This window comes from Lepidochelys kempii, chromosome 18 (assembly GCF_965140265.1).
Source record: "Lepidochelys kempii isolate rLepKem1 chromosome 18, rLepKem1.hap2, whole genome shotgun sequence".
Taxonomy (NCBI): Eukaryota; Metazoa; Chordata; order Testudines; family Cheloniidae; genus Lepidochelys; species Lepidochelys kempii.
Window position 1 is genome coordinate 10,296,704 of NC_133273.1, and position 16,883 is coordinate 10,313,586.

General features: G+C 52.0%; 1 protein-coding gene across 3 annotated transcripts in view; it reads left to right on the forward strand.

The window, feature by feature from the left end:
* VWA5B1 (von Willebrand factor A domain containing 5B1) overlaps positions 1-16,883 on the forward strand; it is a 77,333-nt gene that overhangs the window by 39,789 nt on the left and 20,661 nt on the right. For all 3 annotated transcript variants that reach the window (XM_073316622.1, XM_073316624.1, XM_073316623.1), the window contains exons 11-15: positions 2,243-2,357; positions 7,118-7,303; positions 8,739-8,934; positions 10,248-10,441; positions 15,369-15,573. In XM_073316622.1, coding sequence (XP_073172723.1) covers positions 2,243-2,357; positions 7,118-7,303; positions 8,739-8,934; positions 10,248-10,441; positions 15,369-15,573 — 896 coding nt within the window. The remainder of the gene's footprint in view (positions 1-2,242; positions 2,358-7,117; positions 7,304-8,738; positions 8,935-10,247; positions 10,442-15,368; positions 15,574-16,883) is intronic.

A 16,883-nucleotide genomic window follows, 5' to 3' on the forward strand; every position in this document is an offset into this window, starting at 1 on the left:
CACAATCAGAATGAAAGGCAGGGTGGTAGCTTGTGGTAGCAGGGTTTGGAATGGATCCCAGAAGTTCAGGTCCTTTTCTGGAAGGTCATGCAGACAATCTGAGCCAGGGAAATTGGGCTGGCAGTTTCACTAAAGCAGCCTCTTCACTGATGTCTTCTGCTTGCAGGATTGACCTGAGAACAGTCTTCCTTGCGGTCTTTTAATACATCTGGTTCTGAGTCCCAGCTGGGTCCAGTGCGGGGCAGCATAAAAATCAAATATTCTGAAAAGCAAATGTGAAAAGCAGCTTAAAGGAAATGCATGGTATTCATGTGACATAAAGAGAACTTGTGGAACTCATTGCCACAATAAATCATTGAGTCACATGTCCCGGGATGGTTTTAGAAAAAGATCAGACATTTATTAAGGGGGAGCTGTGTTGAGATTTGCAGCTATTGTGGGGATTGAGTTCCTCTGGTATGCATGAAAAAGCGTAAGTATCAGCACCCAACTTCCCACACGTGCTCCTGGGCCGTGAGCATTTGAGGGATGTGGTGTGTGGGGGGTAAGATGTGAACTGAGCAGGCACTGGATGTTAATGTTGCCTTTCCTGGTGATTTCCTTGCATTGATGGGAAATGCAATCAAGCAACTTTCCCTGTAAATGTACTAAGGTCTTGTCCCCATGTAAAGTTATCAGGGGAATAGCAACTGCGTTTTAAAATCACACCTTACCTTAATCCCAATTAATTTCCAAGTGTAGACGAGCCCTAAATCCATTTGGAAGGGGCACAAATAACAGGATCTGCAGTTCTGTCCACACAATGAAACCACAAGGCCTTTCCATGAGATGAGGGGCATCAGCTGGGAGCAGGGAAGGAATTCCCCACCCTGCAGGGTCCCGTATGGCAAAGTCAGGTGTGTTCTGGAGGGGCTTGTGCTTTCCCCTGAAACAGCTGGTCCTGGCCCCCATCAGAGACAGGATCCCAGATTAGCTGGAGCACCAGGTTGCATACCTTTCCCACCGGACAGGCTGCTACGCAGTTTCAGAAACCAGAGAAACAGAACAGAAAAAACAAATGATAAGTTTCCCTCTCATCCTCGAAGATTCTCCTTCCCTCCTTGTGTCCATCACTCCTGCCCCGCCACCCTCCCCTTCTGTGGGGCCAGCGGGACCTCCAGACCCTTCACTGAGGGAGGAAGGTTCTGCTCAGACTAGCAGCAGCAGCCCTAGGTGTCAGGCTCTCAGGCCCAGAGAGGTAATTGCTCAGGGTGTTCCAGACAGGCAGGGCTGGAGAAAAGCATAGAGGAACGAGGTGCTGGGGGCGCTTTTTGTGTTTCCTCTTCACCAGTCCTTAGACAGTCCTTTCCTAAGGGAGGTGGAAACCCCTGCTCCAAGGCAGGAGTGTATCTTAAACAGACGGGGACGAATCCTGAAAGGTGTTGAGCACCTGCAACTTCCATTGACTTCTGTCCCTCCCTCCCTCCCTCTCTTATAACAGCTGGTCATTTACCTGTGCTCAGTGGCACAGTTCCCATGGTCATCAGTGGGAGCAGAGCTGATCCCTTAGTCTATGAAGTGAGATCAGTTCTTGCCTGCCTTTCACTAGCCAGCTAGGCCCAAGCCCCTGGCTGCAGAGGGGCTTGCTCACACCCATGTTTTTTCCTGCCTGATGCCAACTCTTGATCGCGGGCTTCAGCCAGAAGCAGCAACAACAAAAAGGTCACTTTAGCAGAAGGGCTGGGAAGGTCAGGAAAGCACTTGGCTGCTCTTTTCTTGAGAAAGTTTATTTGAATCCTGAGCAGAGACAATCAGCAGGACTCAGCTGGGGAAAATAGCTGACCCTGTACCAAAGCAGGCTGTTTGTATTCAGAGAGGGAGCGAGCTGCTGCAAAAGCTGGCAAGCGGAGGTAGAGGGGGGGGGGTGCCCCATGGCCAGTGCCCAGCAAGCCTGCGTCCCTTCGGGTGCCACCAGGGAGGCAGCCCCTTCTATCATTTCGTCCCCTTTTGACCAGGGCTGAGCAGTCAAAGCTAAACATCCGGCTGACTTGCTGCATGCTTAGGTTCCTCACTGGAGGCTGATTTCAGAGGGGTGACTGCCTGCAGCTCCCATTGAAATCAAGGGGAGCCAGGACTGTTCAATGCTATTACATTGCCCAGCATTAGTGGGGGGGTAGGGGACTGATCCTACATCCGGCCTCCTGCTCTAATGGCCCCCGCTCCTCGCCCCTGACCTGTATCCTGAATTTCCATCTTTCCCCAGGTGCTACAGCTTTGGCATTGGGCAGAACGCCTGCAGGAGGCTGGTGCGTGGGCTGGCTGCCGTGTCCAAGGGGAGTGCAGAATTCCTGGCAGAGGGCGAGAGGCTGCAGCCAAAGGTACTGCTACTCAGGATCCCTCCCCTCTTCCCATCGCTGGCTTTTCCTTGGGCGGGGGGCAAACTAGGCAGGGCTCAGAGCTTAGGTCGGTCTGGATAGCTGCCCCAAAGACTGGAGGCTTCTCTGCACCCTGACAAAGCTGGGCTGGGGCAAGGAAGCAGCTGCCCCATCAAAATCCGTCCTGCAAAGGGGCTGGGCTGGGACTGCATAAAGACGAGGGAAGAAGGCGGATGGATTATTTGCTGATTTGACAAACCTGCAGCTGAGCAGGTGGGTGACGGCAGAGGTCACTGATGGGCTTTGTGTCAGCAGGATAGCAGCCAGTGGGGCGGGTGCTTTTCACCCCAGTGAGCTCTGAATGCACAACAGGCATGTCCCCAAATGATGCCCCGATGGAAAGGGGGAGGGGATGATGGGCCGAGGGTACATGCTAGGTGGCAGGTGTGCTAACACCAGTACCCATCATGCTGACCCTGACTCGGATTGTCTGCTTGTGCTCCTCACCTTGTCTATATTCTGTTGTCTTCAGTGTCAGGGTTAATAATACTCACTTTCTTTGGGAAATGTCTGAGGGATAAAGATGAAGAGCCAGGGATTATTAGTCAATTATCAGCTCTTTGGGGCAGGGCTTTCTGTCCTTTGTTAATTAATAAAAAAAACAAAAGGAAGTACTTCTTCACACAGTGTACAGTCAACCTGTGGAACTCCTTGCCAGAGGATGTTGTGAAGACCAAGACTATAACAGGGTTAAAAAAAGAACTAGATAAGTTCACGGAGGAACTTATGGAGGATAGATCCATCAATGGCTATTAGCCAGGATAGGCAGGGATGGTGTCCCTAGACTCTGTTTGCCAGAAGCTGGGAATGAGTGACAGGGGACGGATCACTAGATGATTACCTGTTCTGTTCATTCCCTCGGGGGCACTACCTGGCACTGGCCACTATCGGAAGACAGGAAACTGGGCTAGATGGACCTTGGTCTGACTCAGTGTGGCCGTTCTTATGCTCTTATGTGTTTGTCCAGCACCTGGCAAAGGGGGTTCCTGGGCCAGGACAAGGGCTACCACAACCCTAATAATAATAATAGGAGGCCTTAGAAGCCAAGGGGGCAATGGCCCAATCCGCTGACAGCCATGTGAAGAGGTGCTTTGTAGCGGGACATGGGGGTCGTCTCTTCCTTGGAGACGCATGTCTCCAGAGGAAAGCCAGTGGCAAAGCACCCGCTGGTGAGACCAGAGATTTGTTCCCCAGCTAGCCAGGGACCTTCCGATCCAGCCCCAGGCACCCTGCCCTCTTTCTGTATAATGGGTCAGGGCAGCGCACCGGGAGGGAAGGGGCGGAGGTGTGGTGGGTGTTTATTCGTGCTGAGGGATGGATCATTTTTAGCAGGATTTTAGATGGTGAATTTGAAGGAGAAAGGACTCCAGCCCACTGGGTTTAGCACTGGAGTTTTACGCCACAGTGGGCTGTTAGGATATGCCGGAGGAGAGCTGCCCTGTGCGGCTGAGGGCATCTCTAGCCTGCTGATATATGTCCCAGTATGAGACCAGCGATGCCAGGCCCTGCTCCCCATTGGAAAGATTTTGGCTGACTAGGTGAATCCTAGGAGGGGAATTTAGAATTGCCACTTTCCCAGGTTGATCCAACAGGACAAAGCTGGGTGTCTCCACGTTGCCGTCCATCGGCGCACCCATGGCATGGCAACACTGCAGTGCAGTGGGCTCAAGTCGAACTGATGGGACAGTTCCTAAAAACCAGAGGCCCCGCCTGCTATTTTGTACCACCATTTTTGCACTCACAGAACGAATTGCCACTGCAAAGCCTGATTTACACCCCCCCCATCCCATTGAAGGGGCAGCAAGCCCGGTGTGGATTTCGCAGGCCCAGACACCACTCCCCGAAGCTGGGGGATCACTGTGACCAAGAACTGCCTTGCAGGGATGTTTCTCAGGCCCTGACTTTGACGGGGGGGACCTGTTAACATCCCACAAACATGGCTCGTGGGGAGCAGGATCAGGGTGATCCTGAACACACCAGCACAGAGGCGTTGGGCCGAATACCCCCTCCCAACCTCTTCCTCTCCTGAGCTGAAATTCCTGTAGGCCCCTCTGGACTCAAACAACAACAGTTTCCCAGGGGAACGGACATGTTGCGTTTTAGTGAACTTCTCATCTCATTGCGGGTGGGGGTGGTCACAAGCTGCTCTTGGCACAGTTCCTTGCTCTGGGACTGGCTTGCCAACTCCTACCCAGCGTGTGGGTGGGGAGAGCTGGATGAAAAAGAGCCTTCATGTCAGACTCATTGGAGAGTCAGAGCTTGTGCGCAGGGAGGAACAGAAGTGGCAGGCGCGACACGCTCCTGGTTGCAAACATAGCGGCAGTGGTAGACACAGACCGAAACAGAGGGCTTGGCATCCAGGCAGCTAATAGCTGTGAAGTGAAGTCAAAATCCCCCGTTTTGCTCAGCCCAGCCGCCTGGAGGTTCATGGGGGCCACGGAAGAGAAATAACCGTGCAGTAGTTTTGCTGGTTAAACTGACTTTAATGCAGGCTGGGAAGCAGTTCTGAGGTTTTGATGTCTGGCTCCCACGCTGCCAATGCCATAAATAATGGGGCTCCCTGCACCTGTCACTTTCAGTCCACAGAGTTGCATTGCAAGGTTCATTATTCACAGCCTCACTATTCCCACCTCTCCTGGTTACAGCCTGCCTCACTGGCAGCGTTTGAGACCCTACACCCGTCTCTTTTCTACAGCATTTATACTCCAAACTGGGAGTTATGGTTGCTTTATCATCTGCCTCCCCTCCACTTCCATTCCTGTTCTCTAGGGGTTTGTTTCCACTGAAATCATGGGCAGTGATTGCTGCTAGTCTAAACACACCTGAACTCGCTTGGATCAAGCCGTGAAGTCCGGGAGGGCTGTGCAATTACTTGGGAGACTAGGGCATGCTGCAGTCCATGCTGCTGCAGCATCGCTGCTCTGGTACCTTAGCTAGCTAGATTAAAGCTAGCTCAGGTCCGTCTAGCCATGACTGGAGTGTAGACAGACCCTAAACCTTATGCATTTCCCCACCTGGCCCCTCTGGGATAGAACGCTCAGCTCTCCCCAGCAACAGTCGTTGGGTTCATATGATTTACTGACTTCAGTGGGAGGCTGAGATTCACCCGTCTTTGTGCATTAACTTGACAGGCTCCCATTGGTTCAGTCCAGCCTAGCACCCGCGTCGGAAACGCCAGCTGTAATGACTGTTTCACGCAAAAGGGCCCGATCCTGTTCCCCTATAGCCCAGGAAGCACTTTCAAAGATAGAGAAGCACCAGTGTCTGTGTTATAAATTAAGCCCCAAGACAGGAAAGGGCGTTTTTACAGGGCTGTTAATACAGGCCTCACTTGTTATACAGATGGTCTTCAGCCATCTGAGGCATCAATTAATGGCCCCATCAAACACATCCTGGTGTGCCTTACAGATCCTGTATTGTGGACATTGAACCATATAGAAAGTTTAAAATGCCCTGTAGGTAAATCTCTTTTTAACTTCTCTTTGCACTCTGGAAAACAGTCCCGAGTGGGAAAGCAGTAACGAATGGATTTGCCTGTAATATATATACATTGATATTGGCCTAGATCTCCAGCTAGCGTAAACTGGCATAACTCCATAAAGGTCAGTGGGGCTACGTTGATTTACATAGAGTGTTGCCAATTGACCCCAGCTGGCCCAGTGCTGAGCTACCAGTAGCCTCTTTGTGTGCTTGTGAGAAGGGCTCGCTGTCCTTGCGAAGACGCGGAGTCACGTTGATTCAGAGCACAGAGATCTCTCGGCGTCTGCCCGGGAGGCTTGTTTGGAAAGGCCCAGGGAATTCTCTACAGAAAGGCAAGCGTGTCTCGTGGCTGGGGAGATTGGTAAGGGATGGCGCAGAGTTAGAGCACTCTCCACACTGTGTGTGTGTGATTAATGCCTATGCAGAGCAGGGACCTGCCTGCCATCCAAGGTACCAGAGTGTTATCCTGCAGCAAAGGCATCTGCTGAAATTCATACTGAGGATTTTCTGAAACGCACTCATGGTTGGTTTCGTTGCCCCTGATGTAGGGGGCTTGGCAGGGCAAAAAGGAAACTGGCTGGAGTGCAGAGGGCTGGTGGTAGATGGCACGATTTGGAGCAGCCTCAGGGATGCTCTATGTTGCTTTCTTGGACCAGACTGGTGTCTGGCAGCTGAAGGATCAGATGGCATAAACCACCTGCATGCTCCTTTGAGGGGGTTGGAATACTGGAGACAGGTGGCATGTAGCAGGTGAGTTCCCAGGGATCACAGGGCCGTCTCGCTCTATGCTGGTGTCTCTCACTCCCATGGGGCAGATCAATTTGCCCAATCGGCCAGATGTGTATAGGGTGGATTTTTTCCACTTTCCCCTGAAGCATCATGTGTAAGATGCAGGCAGGAGACAAGAGCAGGTGGGCCATCGGCCTCTCCCTGTGAGCTCAGCCTGTTCTGTCAGCTAGACTCAAGACATCACATTGTGATGGGTTCTGGAGAGGACAATCGACGACTGAAATCCAGGTGGGCAGGTCTGTTTATCTTCACTGTGCAACACACTGAGACACCCCGGCGTGTTCACACACTCACATACTCACCCACAGGTGCATGCCAACACACTCTGGCATCTATGCATGCCCATGCTCACAACACATGCCCGCACACTCATTCACAACACCCTCCCCTCTGCCGTTTGACAGACCACGTGGGTTTGTGCTCTGTCCTGCCAGATGATCAAGTCTCTGAAGAAAGCTATGGCACCTGTCCTGAGCGATGTAACCGTGGAGTGGGTCTTTCCTGAAACCACTGAGGTCTTGATCTCCCCAGTCAGTGCCAGCTGCCTCTTCCCTGGTGATCGGCTGGTTGGGTACAGCATTGTCTGTGACACGTCCCTGTACATCTCCAACCCCAGAGCTGTAAGTAACCTCTGCCATATTTCCCAGCCCCATGGGCAGTGTGCGTGCACCCTGGGTGGGTATGCATATGCCTGTGTATGTTTGTGTATTCATATGTGTTGGGTGTGCACGGGCACGGTGTGTGTGAATCCATGTGTATGTGTGAGTGTGCATGAAGTGTGGGGGTGTGCATTGCATGCGTGTATGCGGGTGTGGTGGGGGAGCCAGTTACACACTTTCTCACTCCTCCCTGGCATGGAGACTTATCTCTCAGATATGAGTCATGAAGTGAACGTGGCTGTATGGGGAAGAGGGAACCATGGCGGAGAGTTCGATCAGCAGGAGTTCCTAGCTTGGTAGCCACATACTGTTGCAGGGCTGCTCTACCAAGGCCACGATGGCCGTAATGTGAATCGTTCTTTGGATATTATGCTCGTCACATGCACAGAAAACTCTGCCACCAGACAGGGTGTCTTGCTGAGTGGCTCGCCCCACTTCCATTCACGGGTCAACTGTGCACCACTGAGGTGCAGGAGGAAGGTGGGGTGGTTGTTTGATCCCACTGTGCTTTGTTCTCTTCCTCTCCTTCCCAAACATAACACAAGCCAACAGTCTTGAAAAGCACCAGCTGTAATTGCCTGAGGCATAAGGATGTGAAGGAGTGAGGCAGGAGTGTTGCAAGCAAGACACGAGAAGTAATTCTTCCACTCTACTCCACGCTGATTAGGCTTCAATTGGAGTATTGTGTCCAGTTCTGGGCGCCACATTTCAGGAAGGATGTGGACAAATTGGAGAAAGTCCAGAGAAGTGCAACAAAAATGATTAAAGGTCTAGAAAACATGACCTGTGAGAGAAGATTGAAAAAATTGGGTTTGTTTAGTCTGGAGAAGAGAAGACTGAGAGGGGACATGGTAACAGTTTTCAAGTACATAAAAGGTTGCTACAAGGAAGAGGGAGAAGAATTGTTCTTCTTAACCTCGGAGGCTAGGACAAGACGCAATGGGCTTAAATTGCAGCACGGGCAGTTTAGGTTGGACATTAGGAAAAGCGTCCTAACTGTCAGGGTGGTTAAGCACTGGAGTAAATCACCTAGGGAGGTGGTGGAATCTCCATCATTGGGGATTTTTAAGAGCAGCTTGAACAGACACCTGCCAGGGATGGTCTAGATAATTAGTCCTGCCTTGAGTGCAGGGGACTGGACTAGATGACCTCTCGAGGTCCCTTCCAGTTCTATGATCAGGGACAGCGGGGGAAGGGAGAAGGGGTCTGGGTCAATGGGATATAGGGAGAAGGGGCACTAGACATGGGGTATCCCGGCACTTCATCAAGAGGGGTGGGGATGTATGAATTGCTAAGACTGCCAATTCCATGCACATCCTGAGCCCTTTCCAGATCCAGCAGGCCAGAGCGGATGCAGCATTTCAGCCCAATTCCTCTCTTTCCCTTTCTTTCCCAGGACAAGAGACGGCGTTACAGCATGATGCATTCCCAGGAGTCAGGCAGTTCCGTTTTCTTTCACTCCCAGGAAGAGGGAGCTAGCTTGGACAGCTGGAGCTATCCCAAGGACTCTACAGGGGGGCTCCCTTCAGAGCAGACCCCTGATCTCTTGGTGGTTGGCGAAGAACCGAGGAGAGAATCTGACCCAGATACTGGTCAGTTTCTCCTTGTTGTAAACCCAGTAGCATCACCCACTCCTCTTCCTGATCATTGCCTTTAGCCACTGGTTTGTTGCTTTCAGATAACATCCCTTCAGCTGTATCTCTGTGAAGTGACAGGGGTCTCTGGAGAAGTGGCAACAAATCACACAAAGCTCAGAGACTCCACTTGGCTTGGCTGCTTTATTCAAAGATGTCTGGGAATCGAACTGGGAACCCACTGAGAATAGGCATCCCCCGAGATTTGCAGCACATCCTGGGCTTTGGCCCTGGGATTATTATTGCAAAGTTTACGCTCCCTCTCGTAGTCAAAACCATCTGCACTAAAAGGCTTCCCGGGCTCTTGGTGACCCTCTGCAAGGTTTGGATGAGGCCAAATTCCAATCCCAGATGTAGGATCTTATTGAATCCCATCCCACTACTCAGCAGCCTGAATAGTGTATTCCTCTGGAGACCTGCCAGGCCCTCTTTCTTCCACAAAAGGAGGGAGAGGGGTTAGACTAGGGGACTGGGAATCAGGACTCTTTGGTTCTCTTTTCCTGGATCTGCCACTGACTTTGCTGGAGACTTTGTGCAAGTCACTTTGCCTTTCCCTGCCTCACGTTCCCCATCAGCAGAATGGGGCGAATGATGTTTACCTACCTGCCAAGCATGGGAGAGGACAGAGGTGTTCAAGTCTTTGGCTAGACATTCCTCAGACTTGCAAAACAGTCCCAGCACTCACCAAGTATCAAAGTCACACTCAACAGTGAGGAGAGAGGAGTCTGGGGCAGATGTAAAACCCAGGTCCTGGCCTCTTGGACATTAACGAGTCCCTGGCACTTTTCTCAAGGCTAAGGGTATTAATCCTGTTGGCCCAGTCAAATTCCAACAGTGTCACAGCTGTGTTCCATCCCAGGAAGGGCTGCATGTCAGTCCTGGGTGCAGGGATCCCTGATTCGAATAGGGATCCTTCAGGACGAAAGCTACTCTATGAACGTAAGTCCATGTACTGTATTCCAAAGCTTGGCCCCTTCATGCCTGGGCCACCCCTGCGTATGAGCAGTGTGGAGGGTTCTTTTCCCTGGGGGCTCTCAAGCACAAGTCTCTCATTGTCCTTCCCCCTGCCCGGTTTATCTCTCTCCCATCCAAGGTCCATCTTCTCAGCAGAGTCAGGGCGATTCTCTGTGGAGTCGGTAAGAGTGATTGAGTGGGGCTCTCTGCCCTCTAGAGGAAGGGGCCTCCCATTCTCTGCTGCCTGAGACAAGTGATGTTAAAGACCTCACTGGCATTGGCTGGTCCCGCTGCTGATCAGCTCTTCCTTCGAACAGGGCTGGACCCTAAATCCTCCTCCAGGCGAAGGGTGTACAGCACCAATCAGATTGCCAGCCACGAGCCTTTCAAGAGGGTCCCCACAGCCAGCGATCCGAGCGCAGCCCTGGGGAAGAATCCCCTTCGCAAAGCCCACATACAGGATCTGTGCCAGCTCAGCCCGGAGCCACAGCCATGGTTAGCGGATTTCCAGGTAAGGGCCGGTGCTGGGCCTCGACGGTGGGATATACCAGCAGGGGCCTCACCAGGGTATCCTCGCACTGCTGCCCCTTATGCCAGCACAGCGTGGGCCTCGCTTTCTAGCTCGGAGAGGCTCTTTCAGGAGCACATGGCAGCGTCACTGCCCGCAGGTCCTGTTACATGGCGCAGTTCCTGCCTGACGTGCTATTTTCTTGCACTGGAGCCTGGAGATCCAGGAGTTATAATGGGACTCCCCATCCCCAGTGTCTCCAGCACAGAAGCTGCAGGGTAAGAGCCTTTCCTACCCTTCTCCCCCCTGGACCTAGCAGAGCAGTCTCAGGGCCACCGCAGTTCCCCTGGACACTAGCGTCCCTGTACTGTGGCCAGGTTTTCAAATGCACTCAGATCGGCTGGGAACCAGTGGCCCGATTTTTGAATGATCTCAGCGTGCTGGGTGCATGGTGAGTGGAAGGAGCAGAGCAGATTAAAAACTTCCCCAAGGTACAAACTTTGCCTTGTCCTTGAACAGTATGCAGCCACCACCAAGCATTTTAAACAAAGAACAGGGAAAGAGACAACTTGGAGACGTCTTCCCCCAAAATATTTCCCCAAGCTCTACACCCCCTTTCCTGGGGAAGGCTTGATAATAATCCTCACCAATTGGTACAGGTGAACACAGACCCAAACCCTTGGATCTTAAGAACAATGAAAAATCAATCAGGTTCTTAAAAGAAAAATTTTAGTTAAAGAAAAGGTAAAAGAATCACCTCTGTAAAATCAGGATGGTAAATACCTTACAGGGTAATCAGATTCTAAACATAGAGAATCCCTCCAGGCAAAACCTTAAGTTACAAAAAGACACAAAAACAGGAATATACATTCCCTCCAGCACAGCTTATTTTACCAGCCGTTAAACAAAAGAAAATCTAACACATTTTCTAGCTAGATTACTTACTAATTTAACAGGAGTTAGAAGGCTTGCATTTCTGATCTGTTCCCTGCAAAAGCATCACACAGACAGACGGAACCCTTGTTTCCCCCTCTCCAGATTTGAAATTATCTTGTCCCCTCATTGGTCATTTTGGGTCAGGTGCCAGCGAGGTTACCTTAGCTTCTTAACCCTTTACAGGTGAAAGGATTTTGCCTCTGGCCGGGAGGGATTTTATAGCACTGTATACAGAAAAGTGGTTACCCTTCCCTTTATATTTATGACACATCACCCCAGAGCTGGGGCTTCCAGCATTGCTCCCAGGCCCCAGTGCAACCTCTGGGGTGTAGGATGCTCTTCAGTGCGCCATGTCCAATGCCTCCTCTCCCAAGGCCCTGTCTCCAAACCAACCACTATAGTCACACAGTGCTCTCCTGCCCCCCTTAAAAACACGCTCAGGTGACTATGCCCACAAAGTCAGGTGCAGGGGCAGCCTTGCGGTGGCAGGCAAAGCTCCCAGGTTCGAGGGGCTCAGACCTGGGGCGCACTTGTGCACGTATGCGCATTTTGTGCTGCAACGTGGTGCCAAGGAGAAAACTTTTCCGCCAGAAATAAAGGCCAGCAGGTAGAAAAAGCCTGTCCAGATTTCCAGCGGGGGCACACGATGGGTCCACCACTTCTTTTCATAGCCTGGGCTCACGTGTTGTGTCAGCATCTCTACTGTCTCCTTCATCAGAGGGGCCTGAACTTTGCTTGATCCTAGTTATACCTTTGAATTCTTCTTGGGTTCATATTTCACTGGAGTTTGGCCAAATGATCTAAACCCTTCAGATCTGCAGCAGTGCCTGCGTGCCTCACAGCAGAACACAAAGTTAATCTTGATGCAAACCCCCTGTTAATACAACACCGGGTCCAAGGAAATGAAAGATAGGGTACAAAAGGAGCTGGAGAGGAAAGTCTGCTCCAAGCAAGTTTCCAGAGAGATTTTGCTTTAATTCACAGCTCTTTCTTTTCACATAGATACAACGGGCAACATTATCCCCAGAATGAGTTTGCATCAATGTCCCAATAATTCTGACCACTCCCACACCTTAAGGACCGTGGGTCCAATTCATTCCCTGGTGGTACTTCATTGGGCCAGAGAGATTCAGGTGTGCCTGATCTCCACCCACTGCACCTGAGGCAGGGGATAGAGGTGGCTTTGTCAAATTTTTGCTCCCCCACCATCCCAGAGACAGCTGGAAGATAATTCAGCCCCTGGTGCAAGCTAGAGCAGCCTCCAAGCTGCTCTAACTTGTGCCAGCTGAAACAGCTTCCTAGTGCTTGTGGGCCCCTACGGCCACCCATGCTCCAGGGATAGTGCCTTTTTACAAGAGAAGGCCAGGAATATGCTGGGAATGCTGAGTGGGAAGGGTCCAAAATTCAGCCCACAAGAAGGCTGCTCGCTTCCCTTCTGAGGTCCTTATAAACTGAAATGAAAAGGTGAGGTTAGCTGAAAGGGTGATTTCCGTGGTTTGCTGTGAATCAGAGGCATTCAGTCCCCTTTGACCCTGTTATCAGCATGGCGATTTTCAGGCAAAGGGCTGGAATGGCTCACTCTGCTGTTTGACATGACTGAGACGGTCTCCTTCGAGATCAGTGTCTGCAGCAAGCCTGGGCAGACCAGAACACGAACAGCTGCTGCTGCATCCCCGTTCCCATGACAACCCTGAACAGGGTATCTGAGGTCTTGGATAGGCTTCTTATCTGCCACAAGGTTACAGAGATTGGCAGGGAAGGGAATGGGGAAGGAAAAATGGGGTGATGAAGGGCTGTGAAAGAGAGACAATAAGAGAGTGGAGGGAAGAGATGAGTAGAACACAGGGGAGAGGAATTAGTCCCGCAGGGGTAGGGGGAGATGTTGGGTGCTGGTCTGTTGAACATCACAAAGTCCAGGCGTTTCTAAGGGATGGTTCATTACAGACATGCCAGGGTGGATGCTTCATTCCTTCTGTGCTGTAGGGCTGGAGAGGTATTTGTGTCCTTCCCCCATTCGGTGTCTGCACCGTTAGGGTCGGCCAGGCCGCAGTCTCTGTGCATTGTGGGGGATGATGGAGTTTAGAAGACGACAAGGAGAAACTGGCCCTCGTCAGAACACAGCCGGGGGTTAGACGTGTGTGTTCTGCTTGGTTTTACATTGCTGCCTATTTTACGGCATCTCTCACATTGTGAGAGCCGCCTAGGGCTGCAGATTGGACATGGGTTGGGGGGGAGCTTGACATTTTCAGAGACGTGGACGTAGAGCTCTTCACCCCTCCCGCCCATACCCACACCGCAACTGGAAAGGAAAGGTCAGCGCGCCAAGATGGATGGTTTAAACTCCCAGACGCTTCCCTGATCTCCAAGGAGAAAGGCTCAGGCGGGGAAAGCGCGAGCGGAAACATGGGGCTGGGGATGCGGAAATGTGCCGGCAGTAGCTTCCACAGAGAGACTTTCCACTGAGCTCACCTCAGATGCCTCCTTGCTTAGGCTCTACCTCCTTAGGGGCATTTTCAGGGATCAAGAGACGCCAAACTCAGCTGAGAACAAGGGGGAGGGAGTGTCCCTTCATCGCAGGTCTCCCTACATGGGGCTGGCATGGCTTAGACAAGTCAGTGAGCCCTCCTCCGAGGGCTGGGGCAGTACTAGAGGGATGTTTATGGGAAAGAAGCAAGTAGTGGGCAGGGACTCAAGAGGCCCAGTGCGGGGGAAAGGGAATTCCCTCCGACCCAGACAGAGCGGGCTCTGGACAATCGAGGAGCGGTGGGAAGCTGGAACTGAGTTTGGTGATCTGCATCCAATCCACAGGAGACAGGTCCGTCATCCAAAATCCACCCTCCAAACTGCTCTGCCCTCACTCCCCTCCATTCTTGCGGGCAGTTTTAGAAGAGAGGCCAAGGGTTGAATGGGTTATGGAAACTGAATGCCCCACCCAACCCCTAGAGAGGGCCCTGCCAGGTCAGGACAGAGGTATTTGCACCAGAGGCCAGGGCAAAGCTTGCCACTGCCTGAGCTTGGTCTGTGAGTAATCAGAGGATATTGGCCTTCAGGGCGTCTTTCTGCAACACTAGGATTTCTGTGTCTCTCCTGCTCCCAGGGACATAGTGTCCATACAGAGACCAGCCTTAGAGATGCTGGACAAAGGTATGAATGCTGCTGTCTAAGGCCTAGTCTGTACTAGAAAATTAAAGCAGCTTACCTATGTTGCTCAGAGGCGTGAAAAATCCCCCTCCCCCGGGAGGGGCATAGTTAAGCCGACCTAGCCCCCCAGCATAGACAGCGCTAGGTCAATGGAAGAATTCTTCTGCCAACCTAGCTACTGCCTCTCGTGGAGCATCTACCCTGGGAGGAGAAGCCCTCCCGTCTGCGTAGGTAGAGTCTACACTGAAGCGCTGACACAGGGATCTGTTTCGCTCCCTTTCTGCCCACCCCCAAGGGACTATTTTAAGGAGGAGGAACACACTGCTCAGTTTTCCCTTCGTAACTAAGTCGCTGAGCCCCAGCCTGCCTATTTTGTCCTTCTCTTAATTTCCATGTGAAGTCATTAAAAGAGCCGGACTGTGGAAATTCACATTGATCCTTCCACTGGTCAGGGGAAGGCACTCCCTCGATGACTCATTCCAGCCTCAAAGGGAATGCATCTGGGGCATGCACTGAGAAATAAATCCCAGTCGGTTGTCAGGGAAACTTTGCGGGGTGGTGGTGAAACACTTGTGTTCAGTAAACAGATGCCGTTTCCCATGTCAGGGTTTTGCATGTCTGACAAGCCAATAAGATAGCTGGGTCAGGAAGGGAATGGGTCAAACACAGGTGGGTGGGTGGTGGGATCTCGCCTTCCTATCGATCCATCCATTTCCTACACAAACCTCTTCTTTCCAGCGGTCTGTTGCCATACACACCCCTCTAACAGTTGTTGTGCTCGTGTCTTTCCTAACAAGACTCCCATGCATTGTCCATGCCCATCTCTCCCACTCTGACCTTTCCCTGTTCACAGCCTTTCACCGCCAGCCCCTATGTCGCCACCACACGGATACGAGGCACCGGCGCCAGGAGGCCCTCTTTGCTGTTTTGTCAGGACGTGGACGCTCCCCAGCCACGGGATGGCCTCCAACACATGGCTCCAGGCAGGTGCCTGGGTCAGCCGGAGACCAGCTCTGTCCTGAGATCCTCCTCGGGCAGCCGGAGCCCTGGGGATCAGGGTAAGTGACATCCAGCAGGTTGCTATGAAGAGCACTCTAACCAGTCTGTCTGTGCACCTCCCACCAGAGCACCTTGCGGCCTGTATTGGTAAATTAGGAAACGTTGGTCAAATCTTAAAGAGGCCAGGGGCAAAACTGCTGCCCCAACACGCCCCCGCCTGGCTGAATATGGAATTGCACCACTTCTTGCCTCAGTTCCCCCTCCCTTTCTTTTGGCCTACTCCAGCCAGAAGAGGGTCCTAGCCCTTCAGCCAGACCATTTTACAGAGTCTAGCCCCTTTTGGGACCACAGTATCCTTGACTAAAGTCCAGCAGAAATGTAAACAAAACAAACCTTCAGCCCGGCTGGGCTCAGCTGGCCTTCTCCTCTTCACAAGTACGTCTCATCCTCTACCGTTTGCCCCTATGCCTTGTCCAGGCTCCTGGGCATTCAACAACCCCACTGTCTGGGCTGACAAACTCAGGGCTTTAGGCAGGTTCCAGTTACTTAAGGCCCTGGTCTCCAAGCAGGCTTCCAGCTCACCCCTGGAGTAGCTGCTCCGCTCTGTTTCCTCAGGCTGCTTCCCAGAGAGAGGGTCTCCTCTCTCCCGCTGGGCATTCCCAGGCCCCAGCGCTTTATGAGGGAAAACAAAATCCCAGCAAAAACAACCCCAGCTCCCCTCCAGCTGGGCTTTATCCCTAATCAGGCCTGGCGCCGCCTCCTGGTGCCCACAGCCTGGTTAACTGGCTTCTCAAGCCCATATTACCCCTTTCACAGCATGTGTGGGGTAAACCAAACTTTGTTTCACTCACTGGACCAGATCCGCAGCTGTAATAATTCCACTGACGGTTGATGGAGCCATGCCAATGTACCCCAGCCAGCCCACCATTTCCGTTGTAACCCTGTTCTTGGGAGCCCAGCATTGTGTGGGTTCCAGAGAGATGGCCCGAGAAAGGGGATGACAGCGTGGGAGGCCGTCCGTGGCGTGGCCATTCTATTAGGGGTGTCGTAGACACCCAGGGCGGTGTGTTTGTTGGCAGTGATCTCCAGGTTGCCAGCCCTCCAGGATTGTCCTGGGGAGGCTCCAGGAATGGGAGTAATCTTTAATTAAAGATCATATTGTGCGATGAAAACTCCAGGAATATGTCCAACCAGAATTGGCAATTCTGACACCAGGGAGGTGGATGAAAGGTGTGTCACTGTTCCCATTAAAGGTTGGTGACACCTTTTACATTTGTTCTCCAGGAACAGCAGTTTATTTTAAAGCACCCGACGAGCGTCACTCACCCTTGGCAATGTTCTGGCCCCTTTCTGCATCTCCAAGTATCCC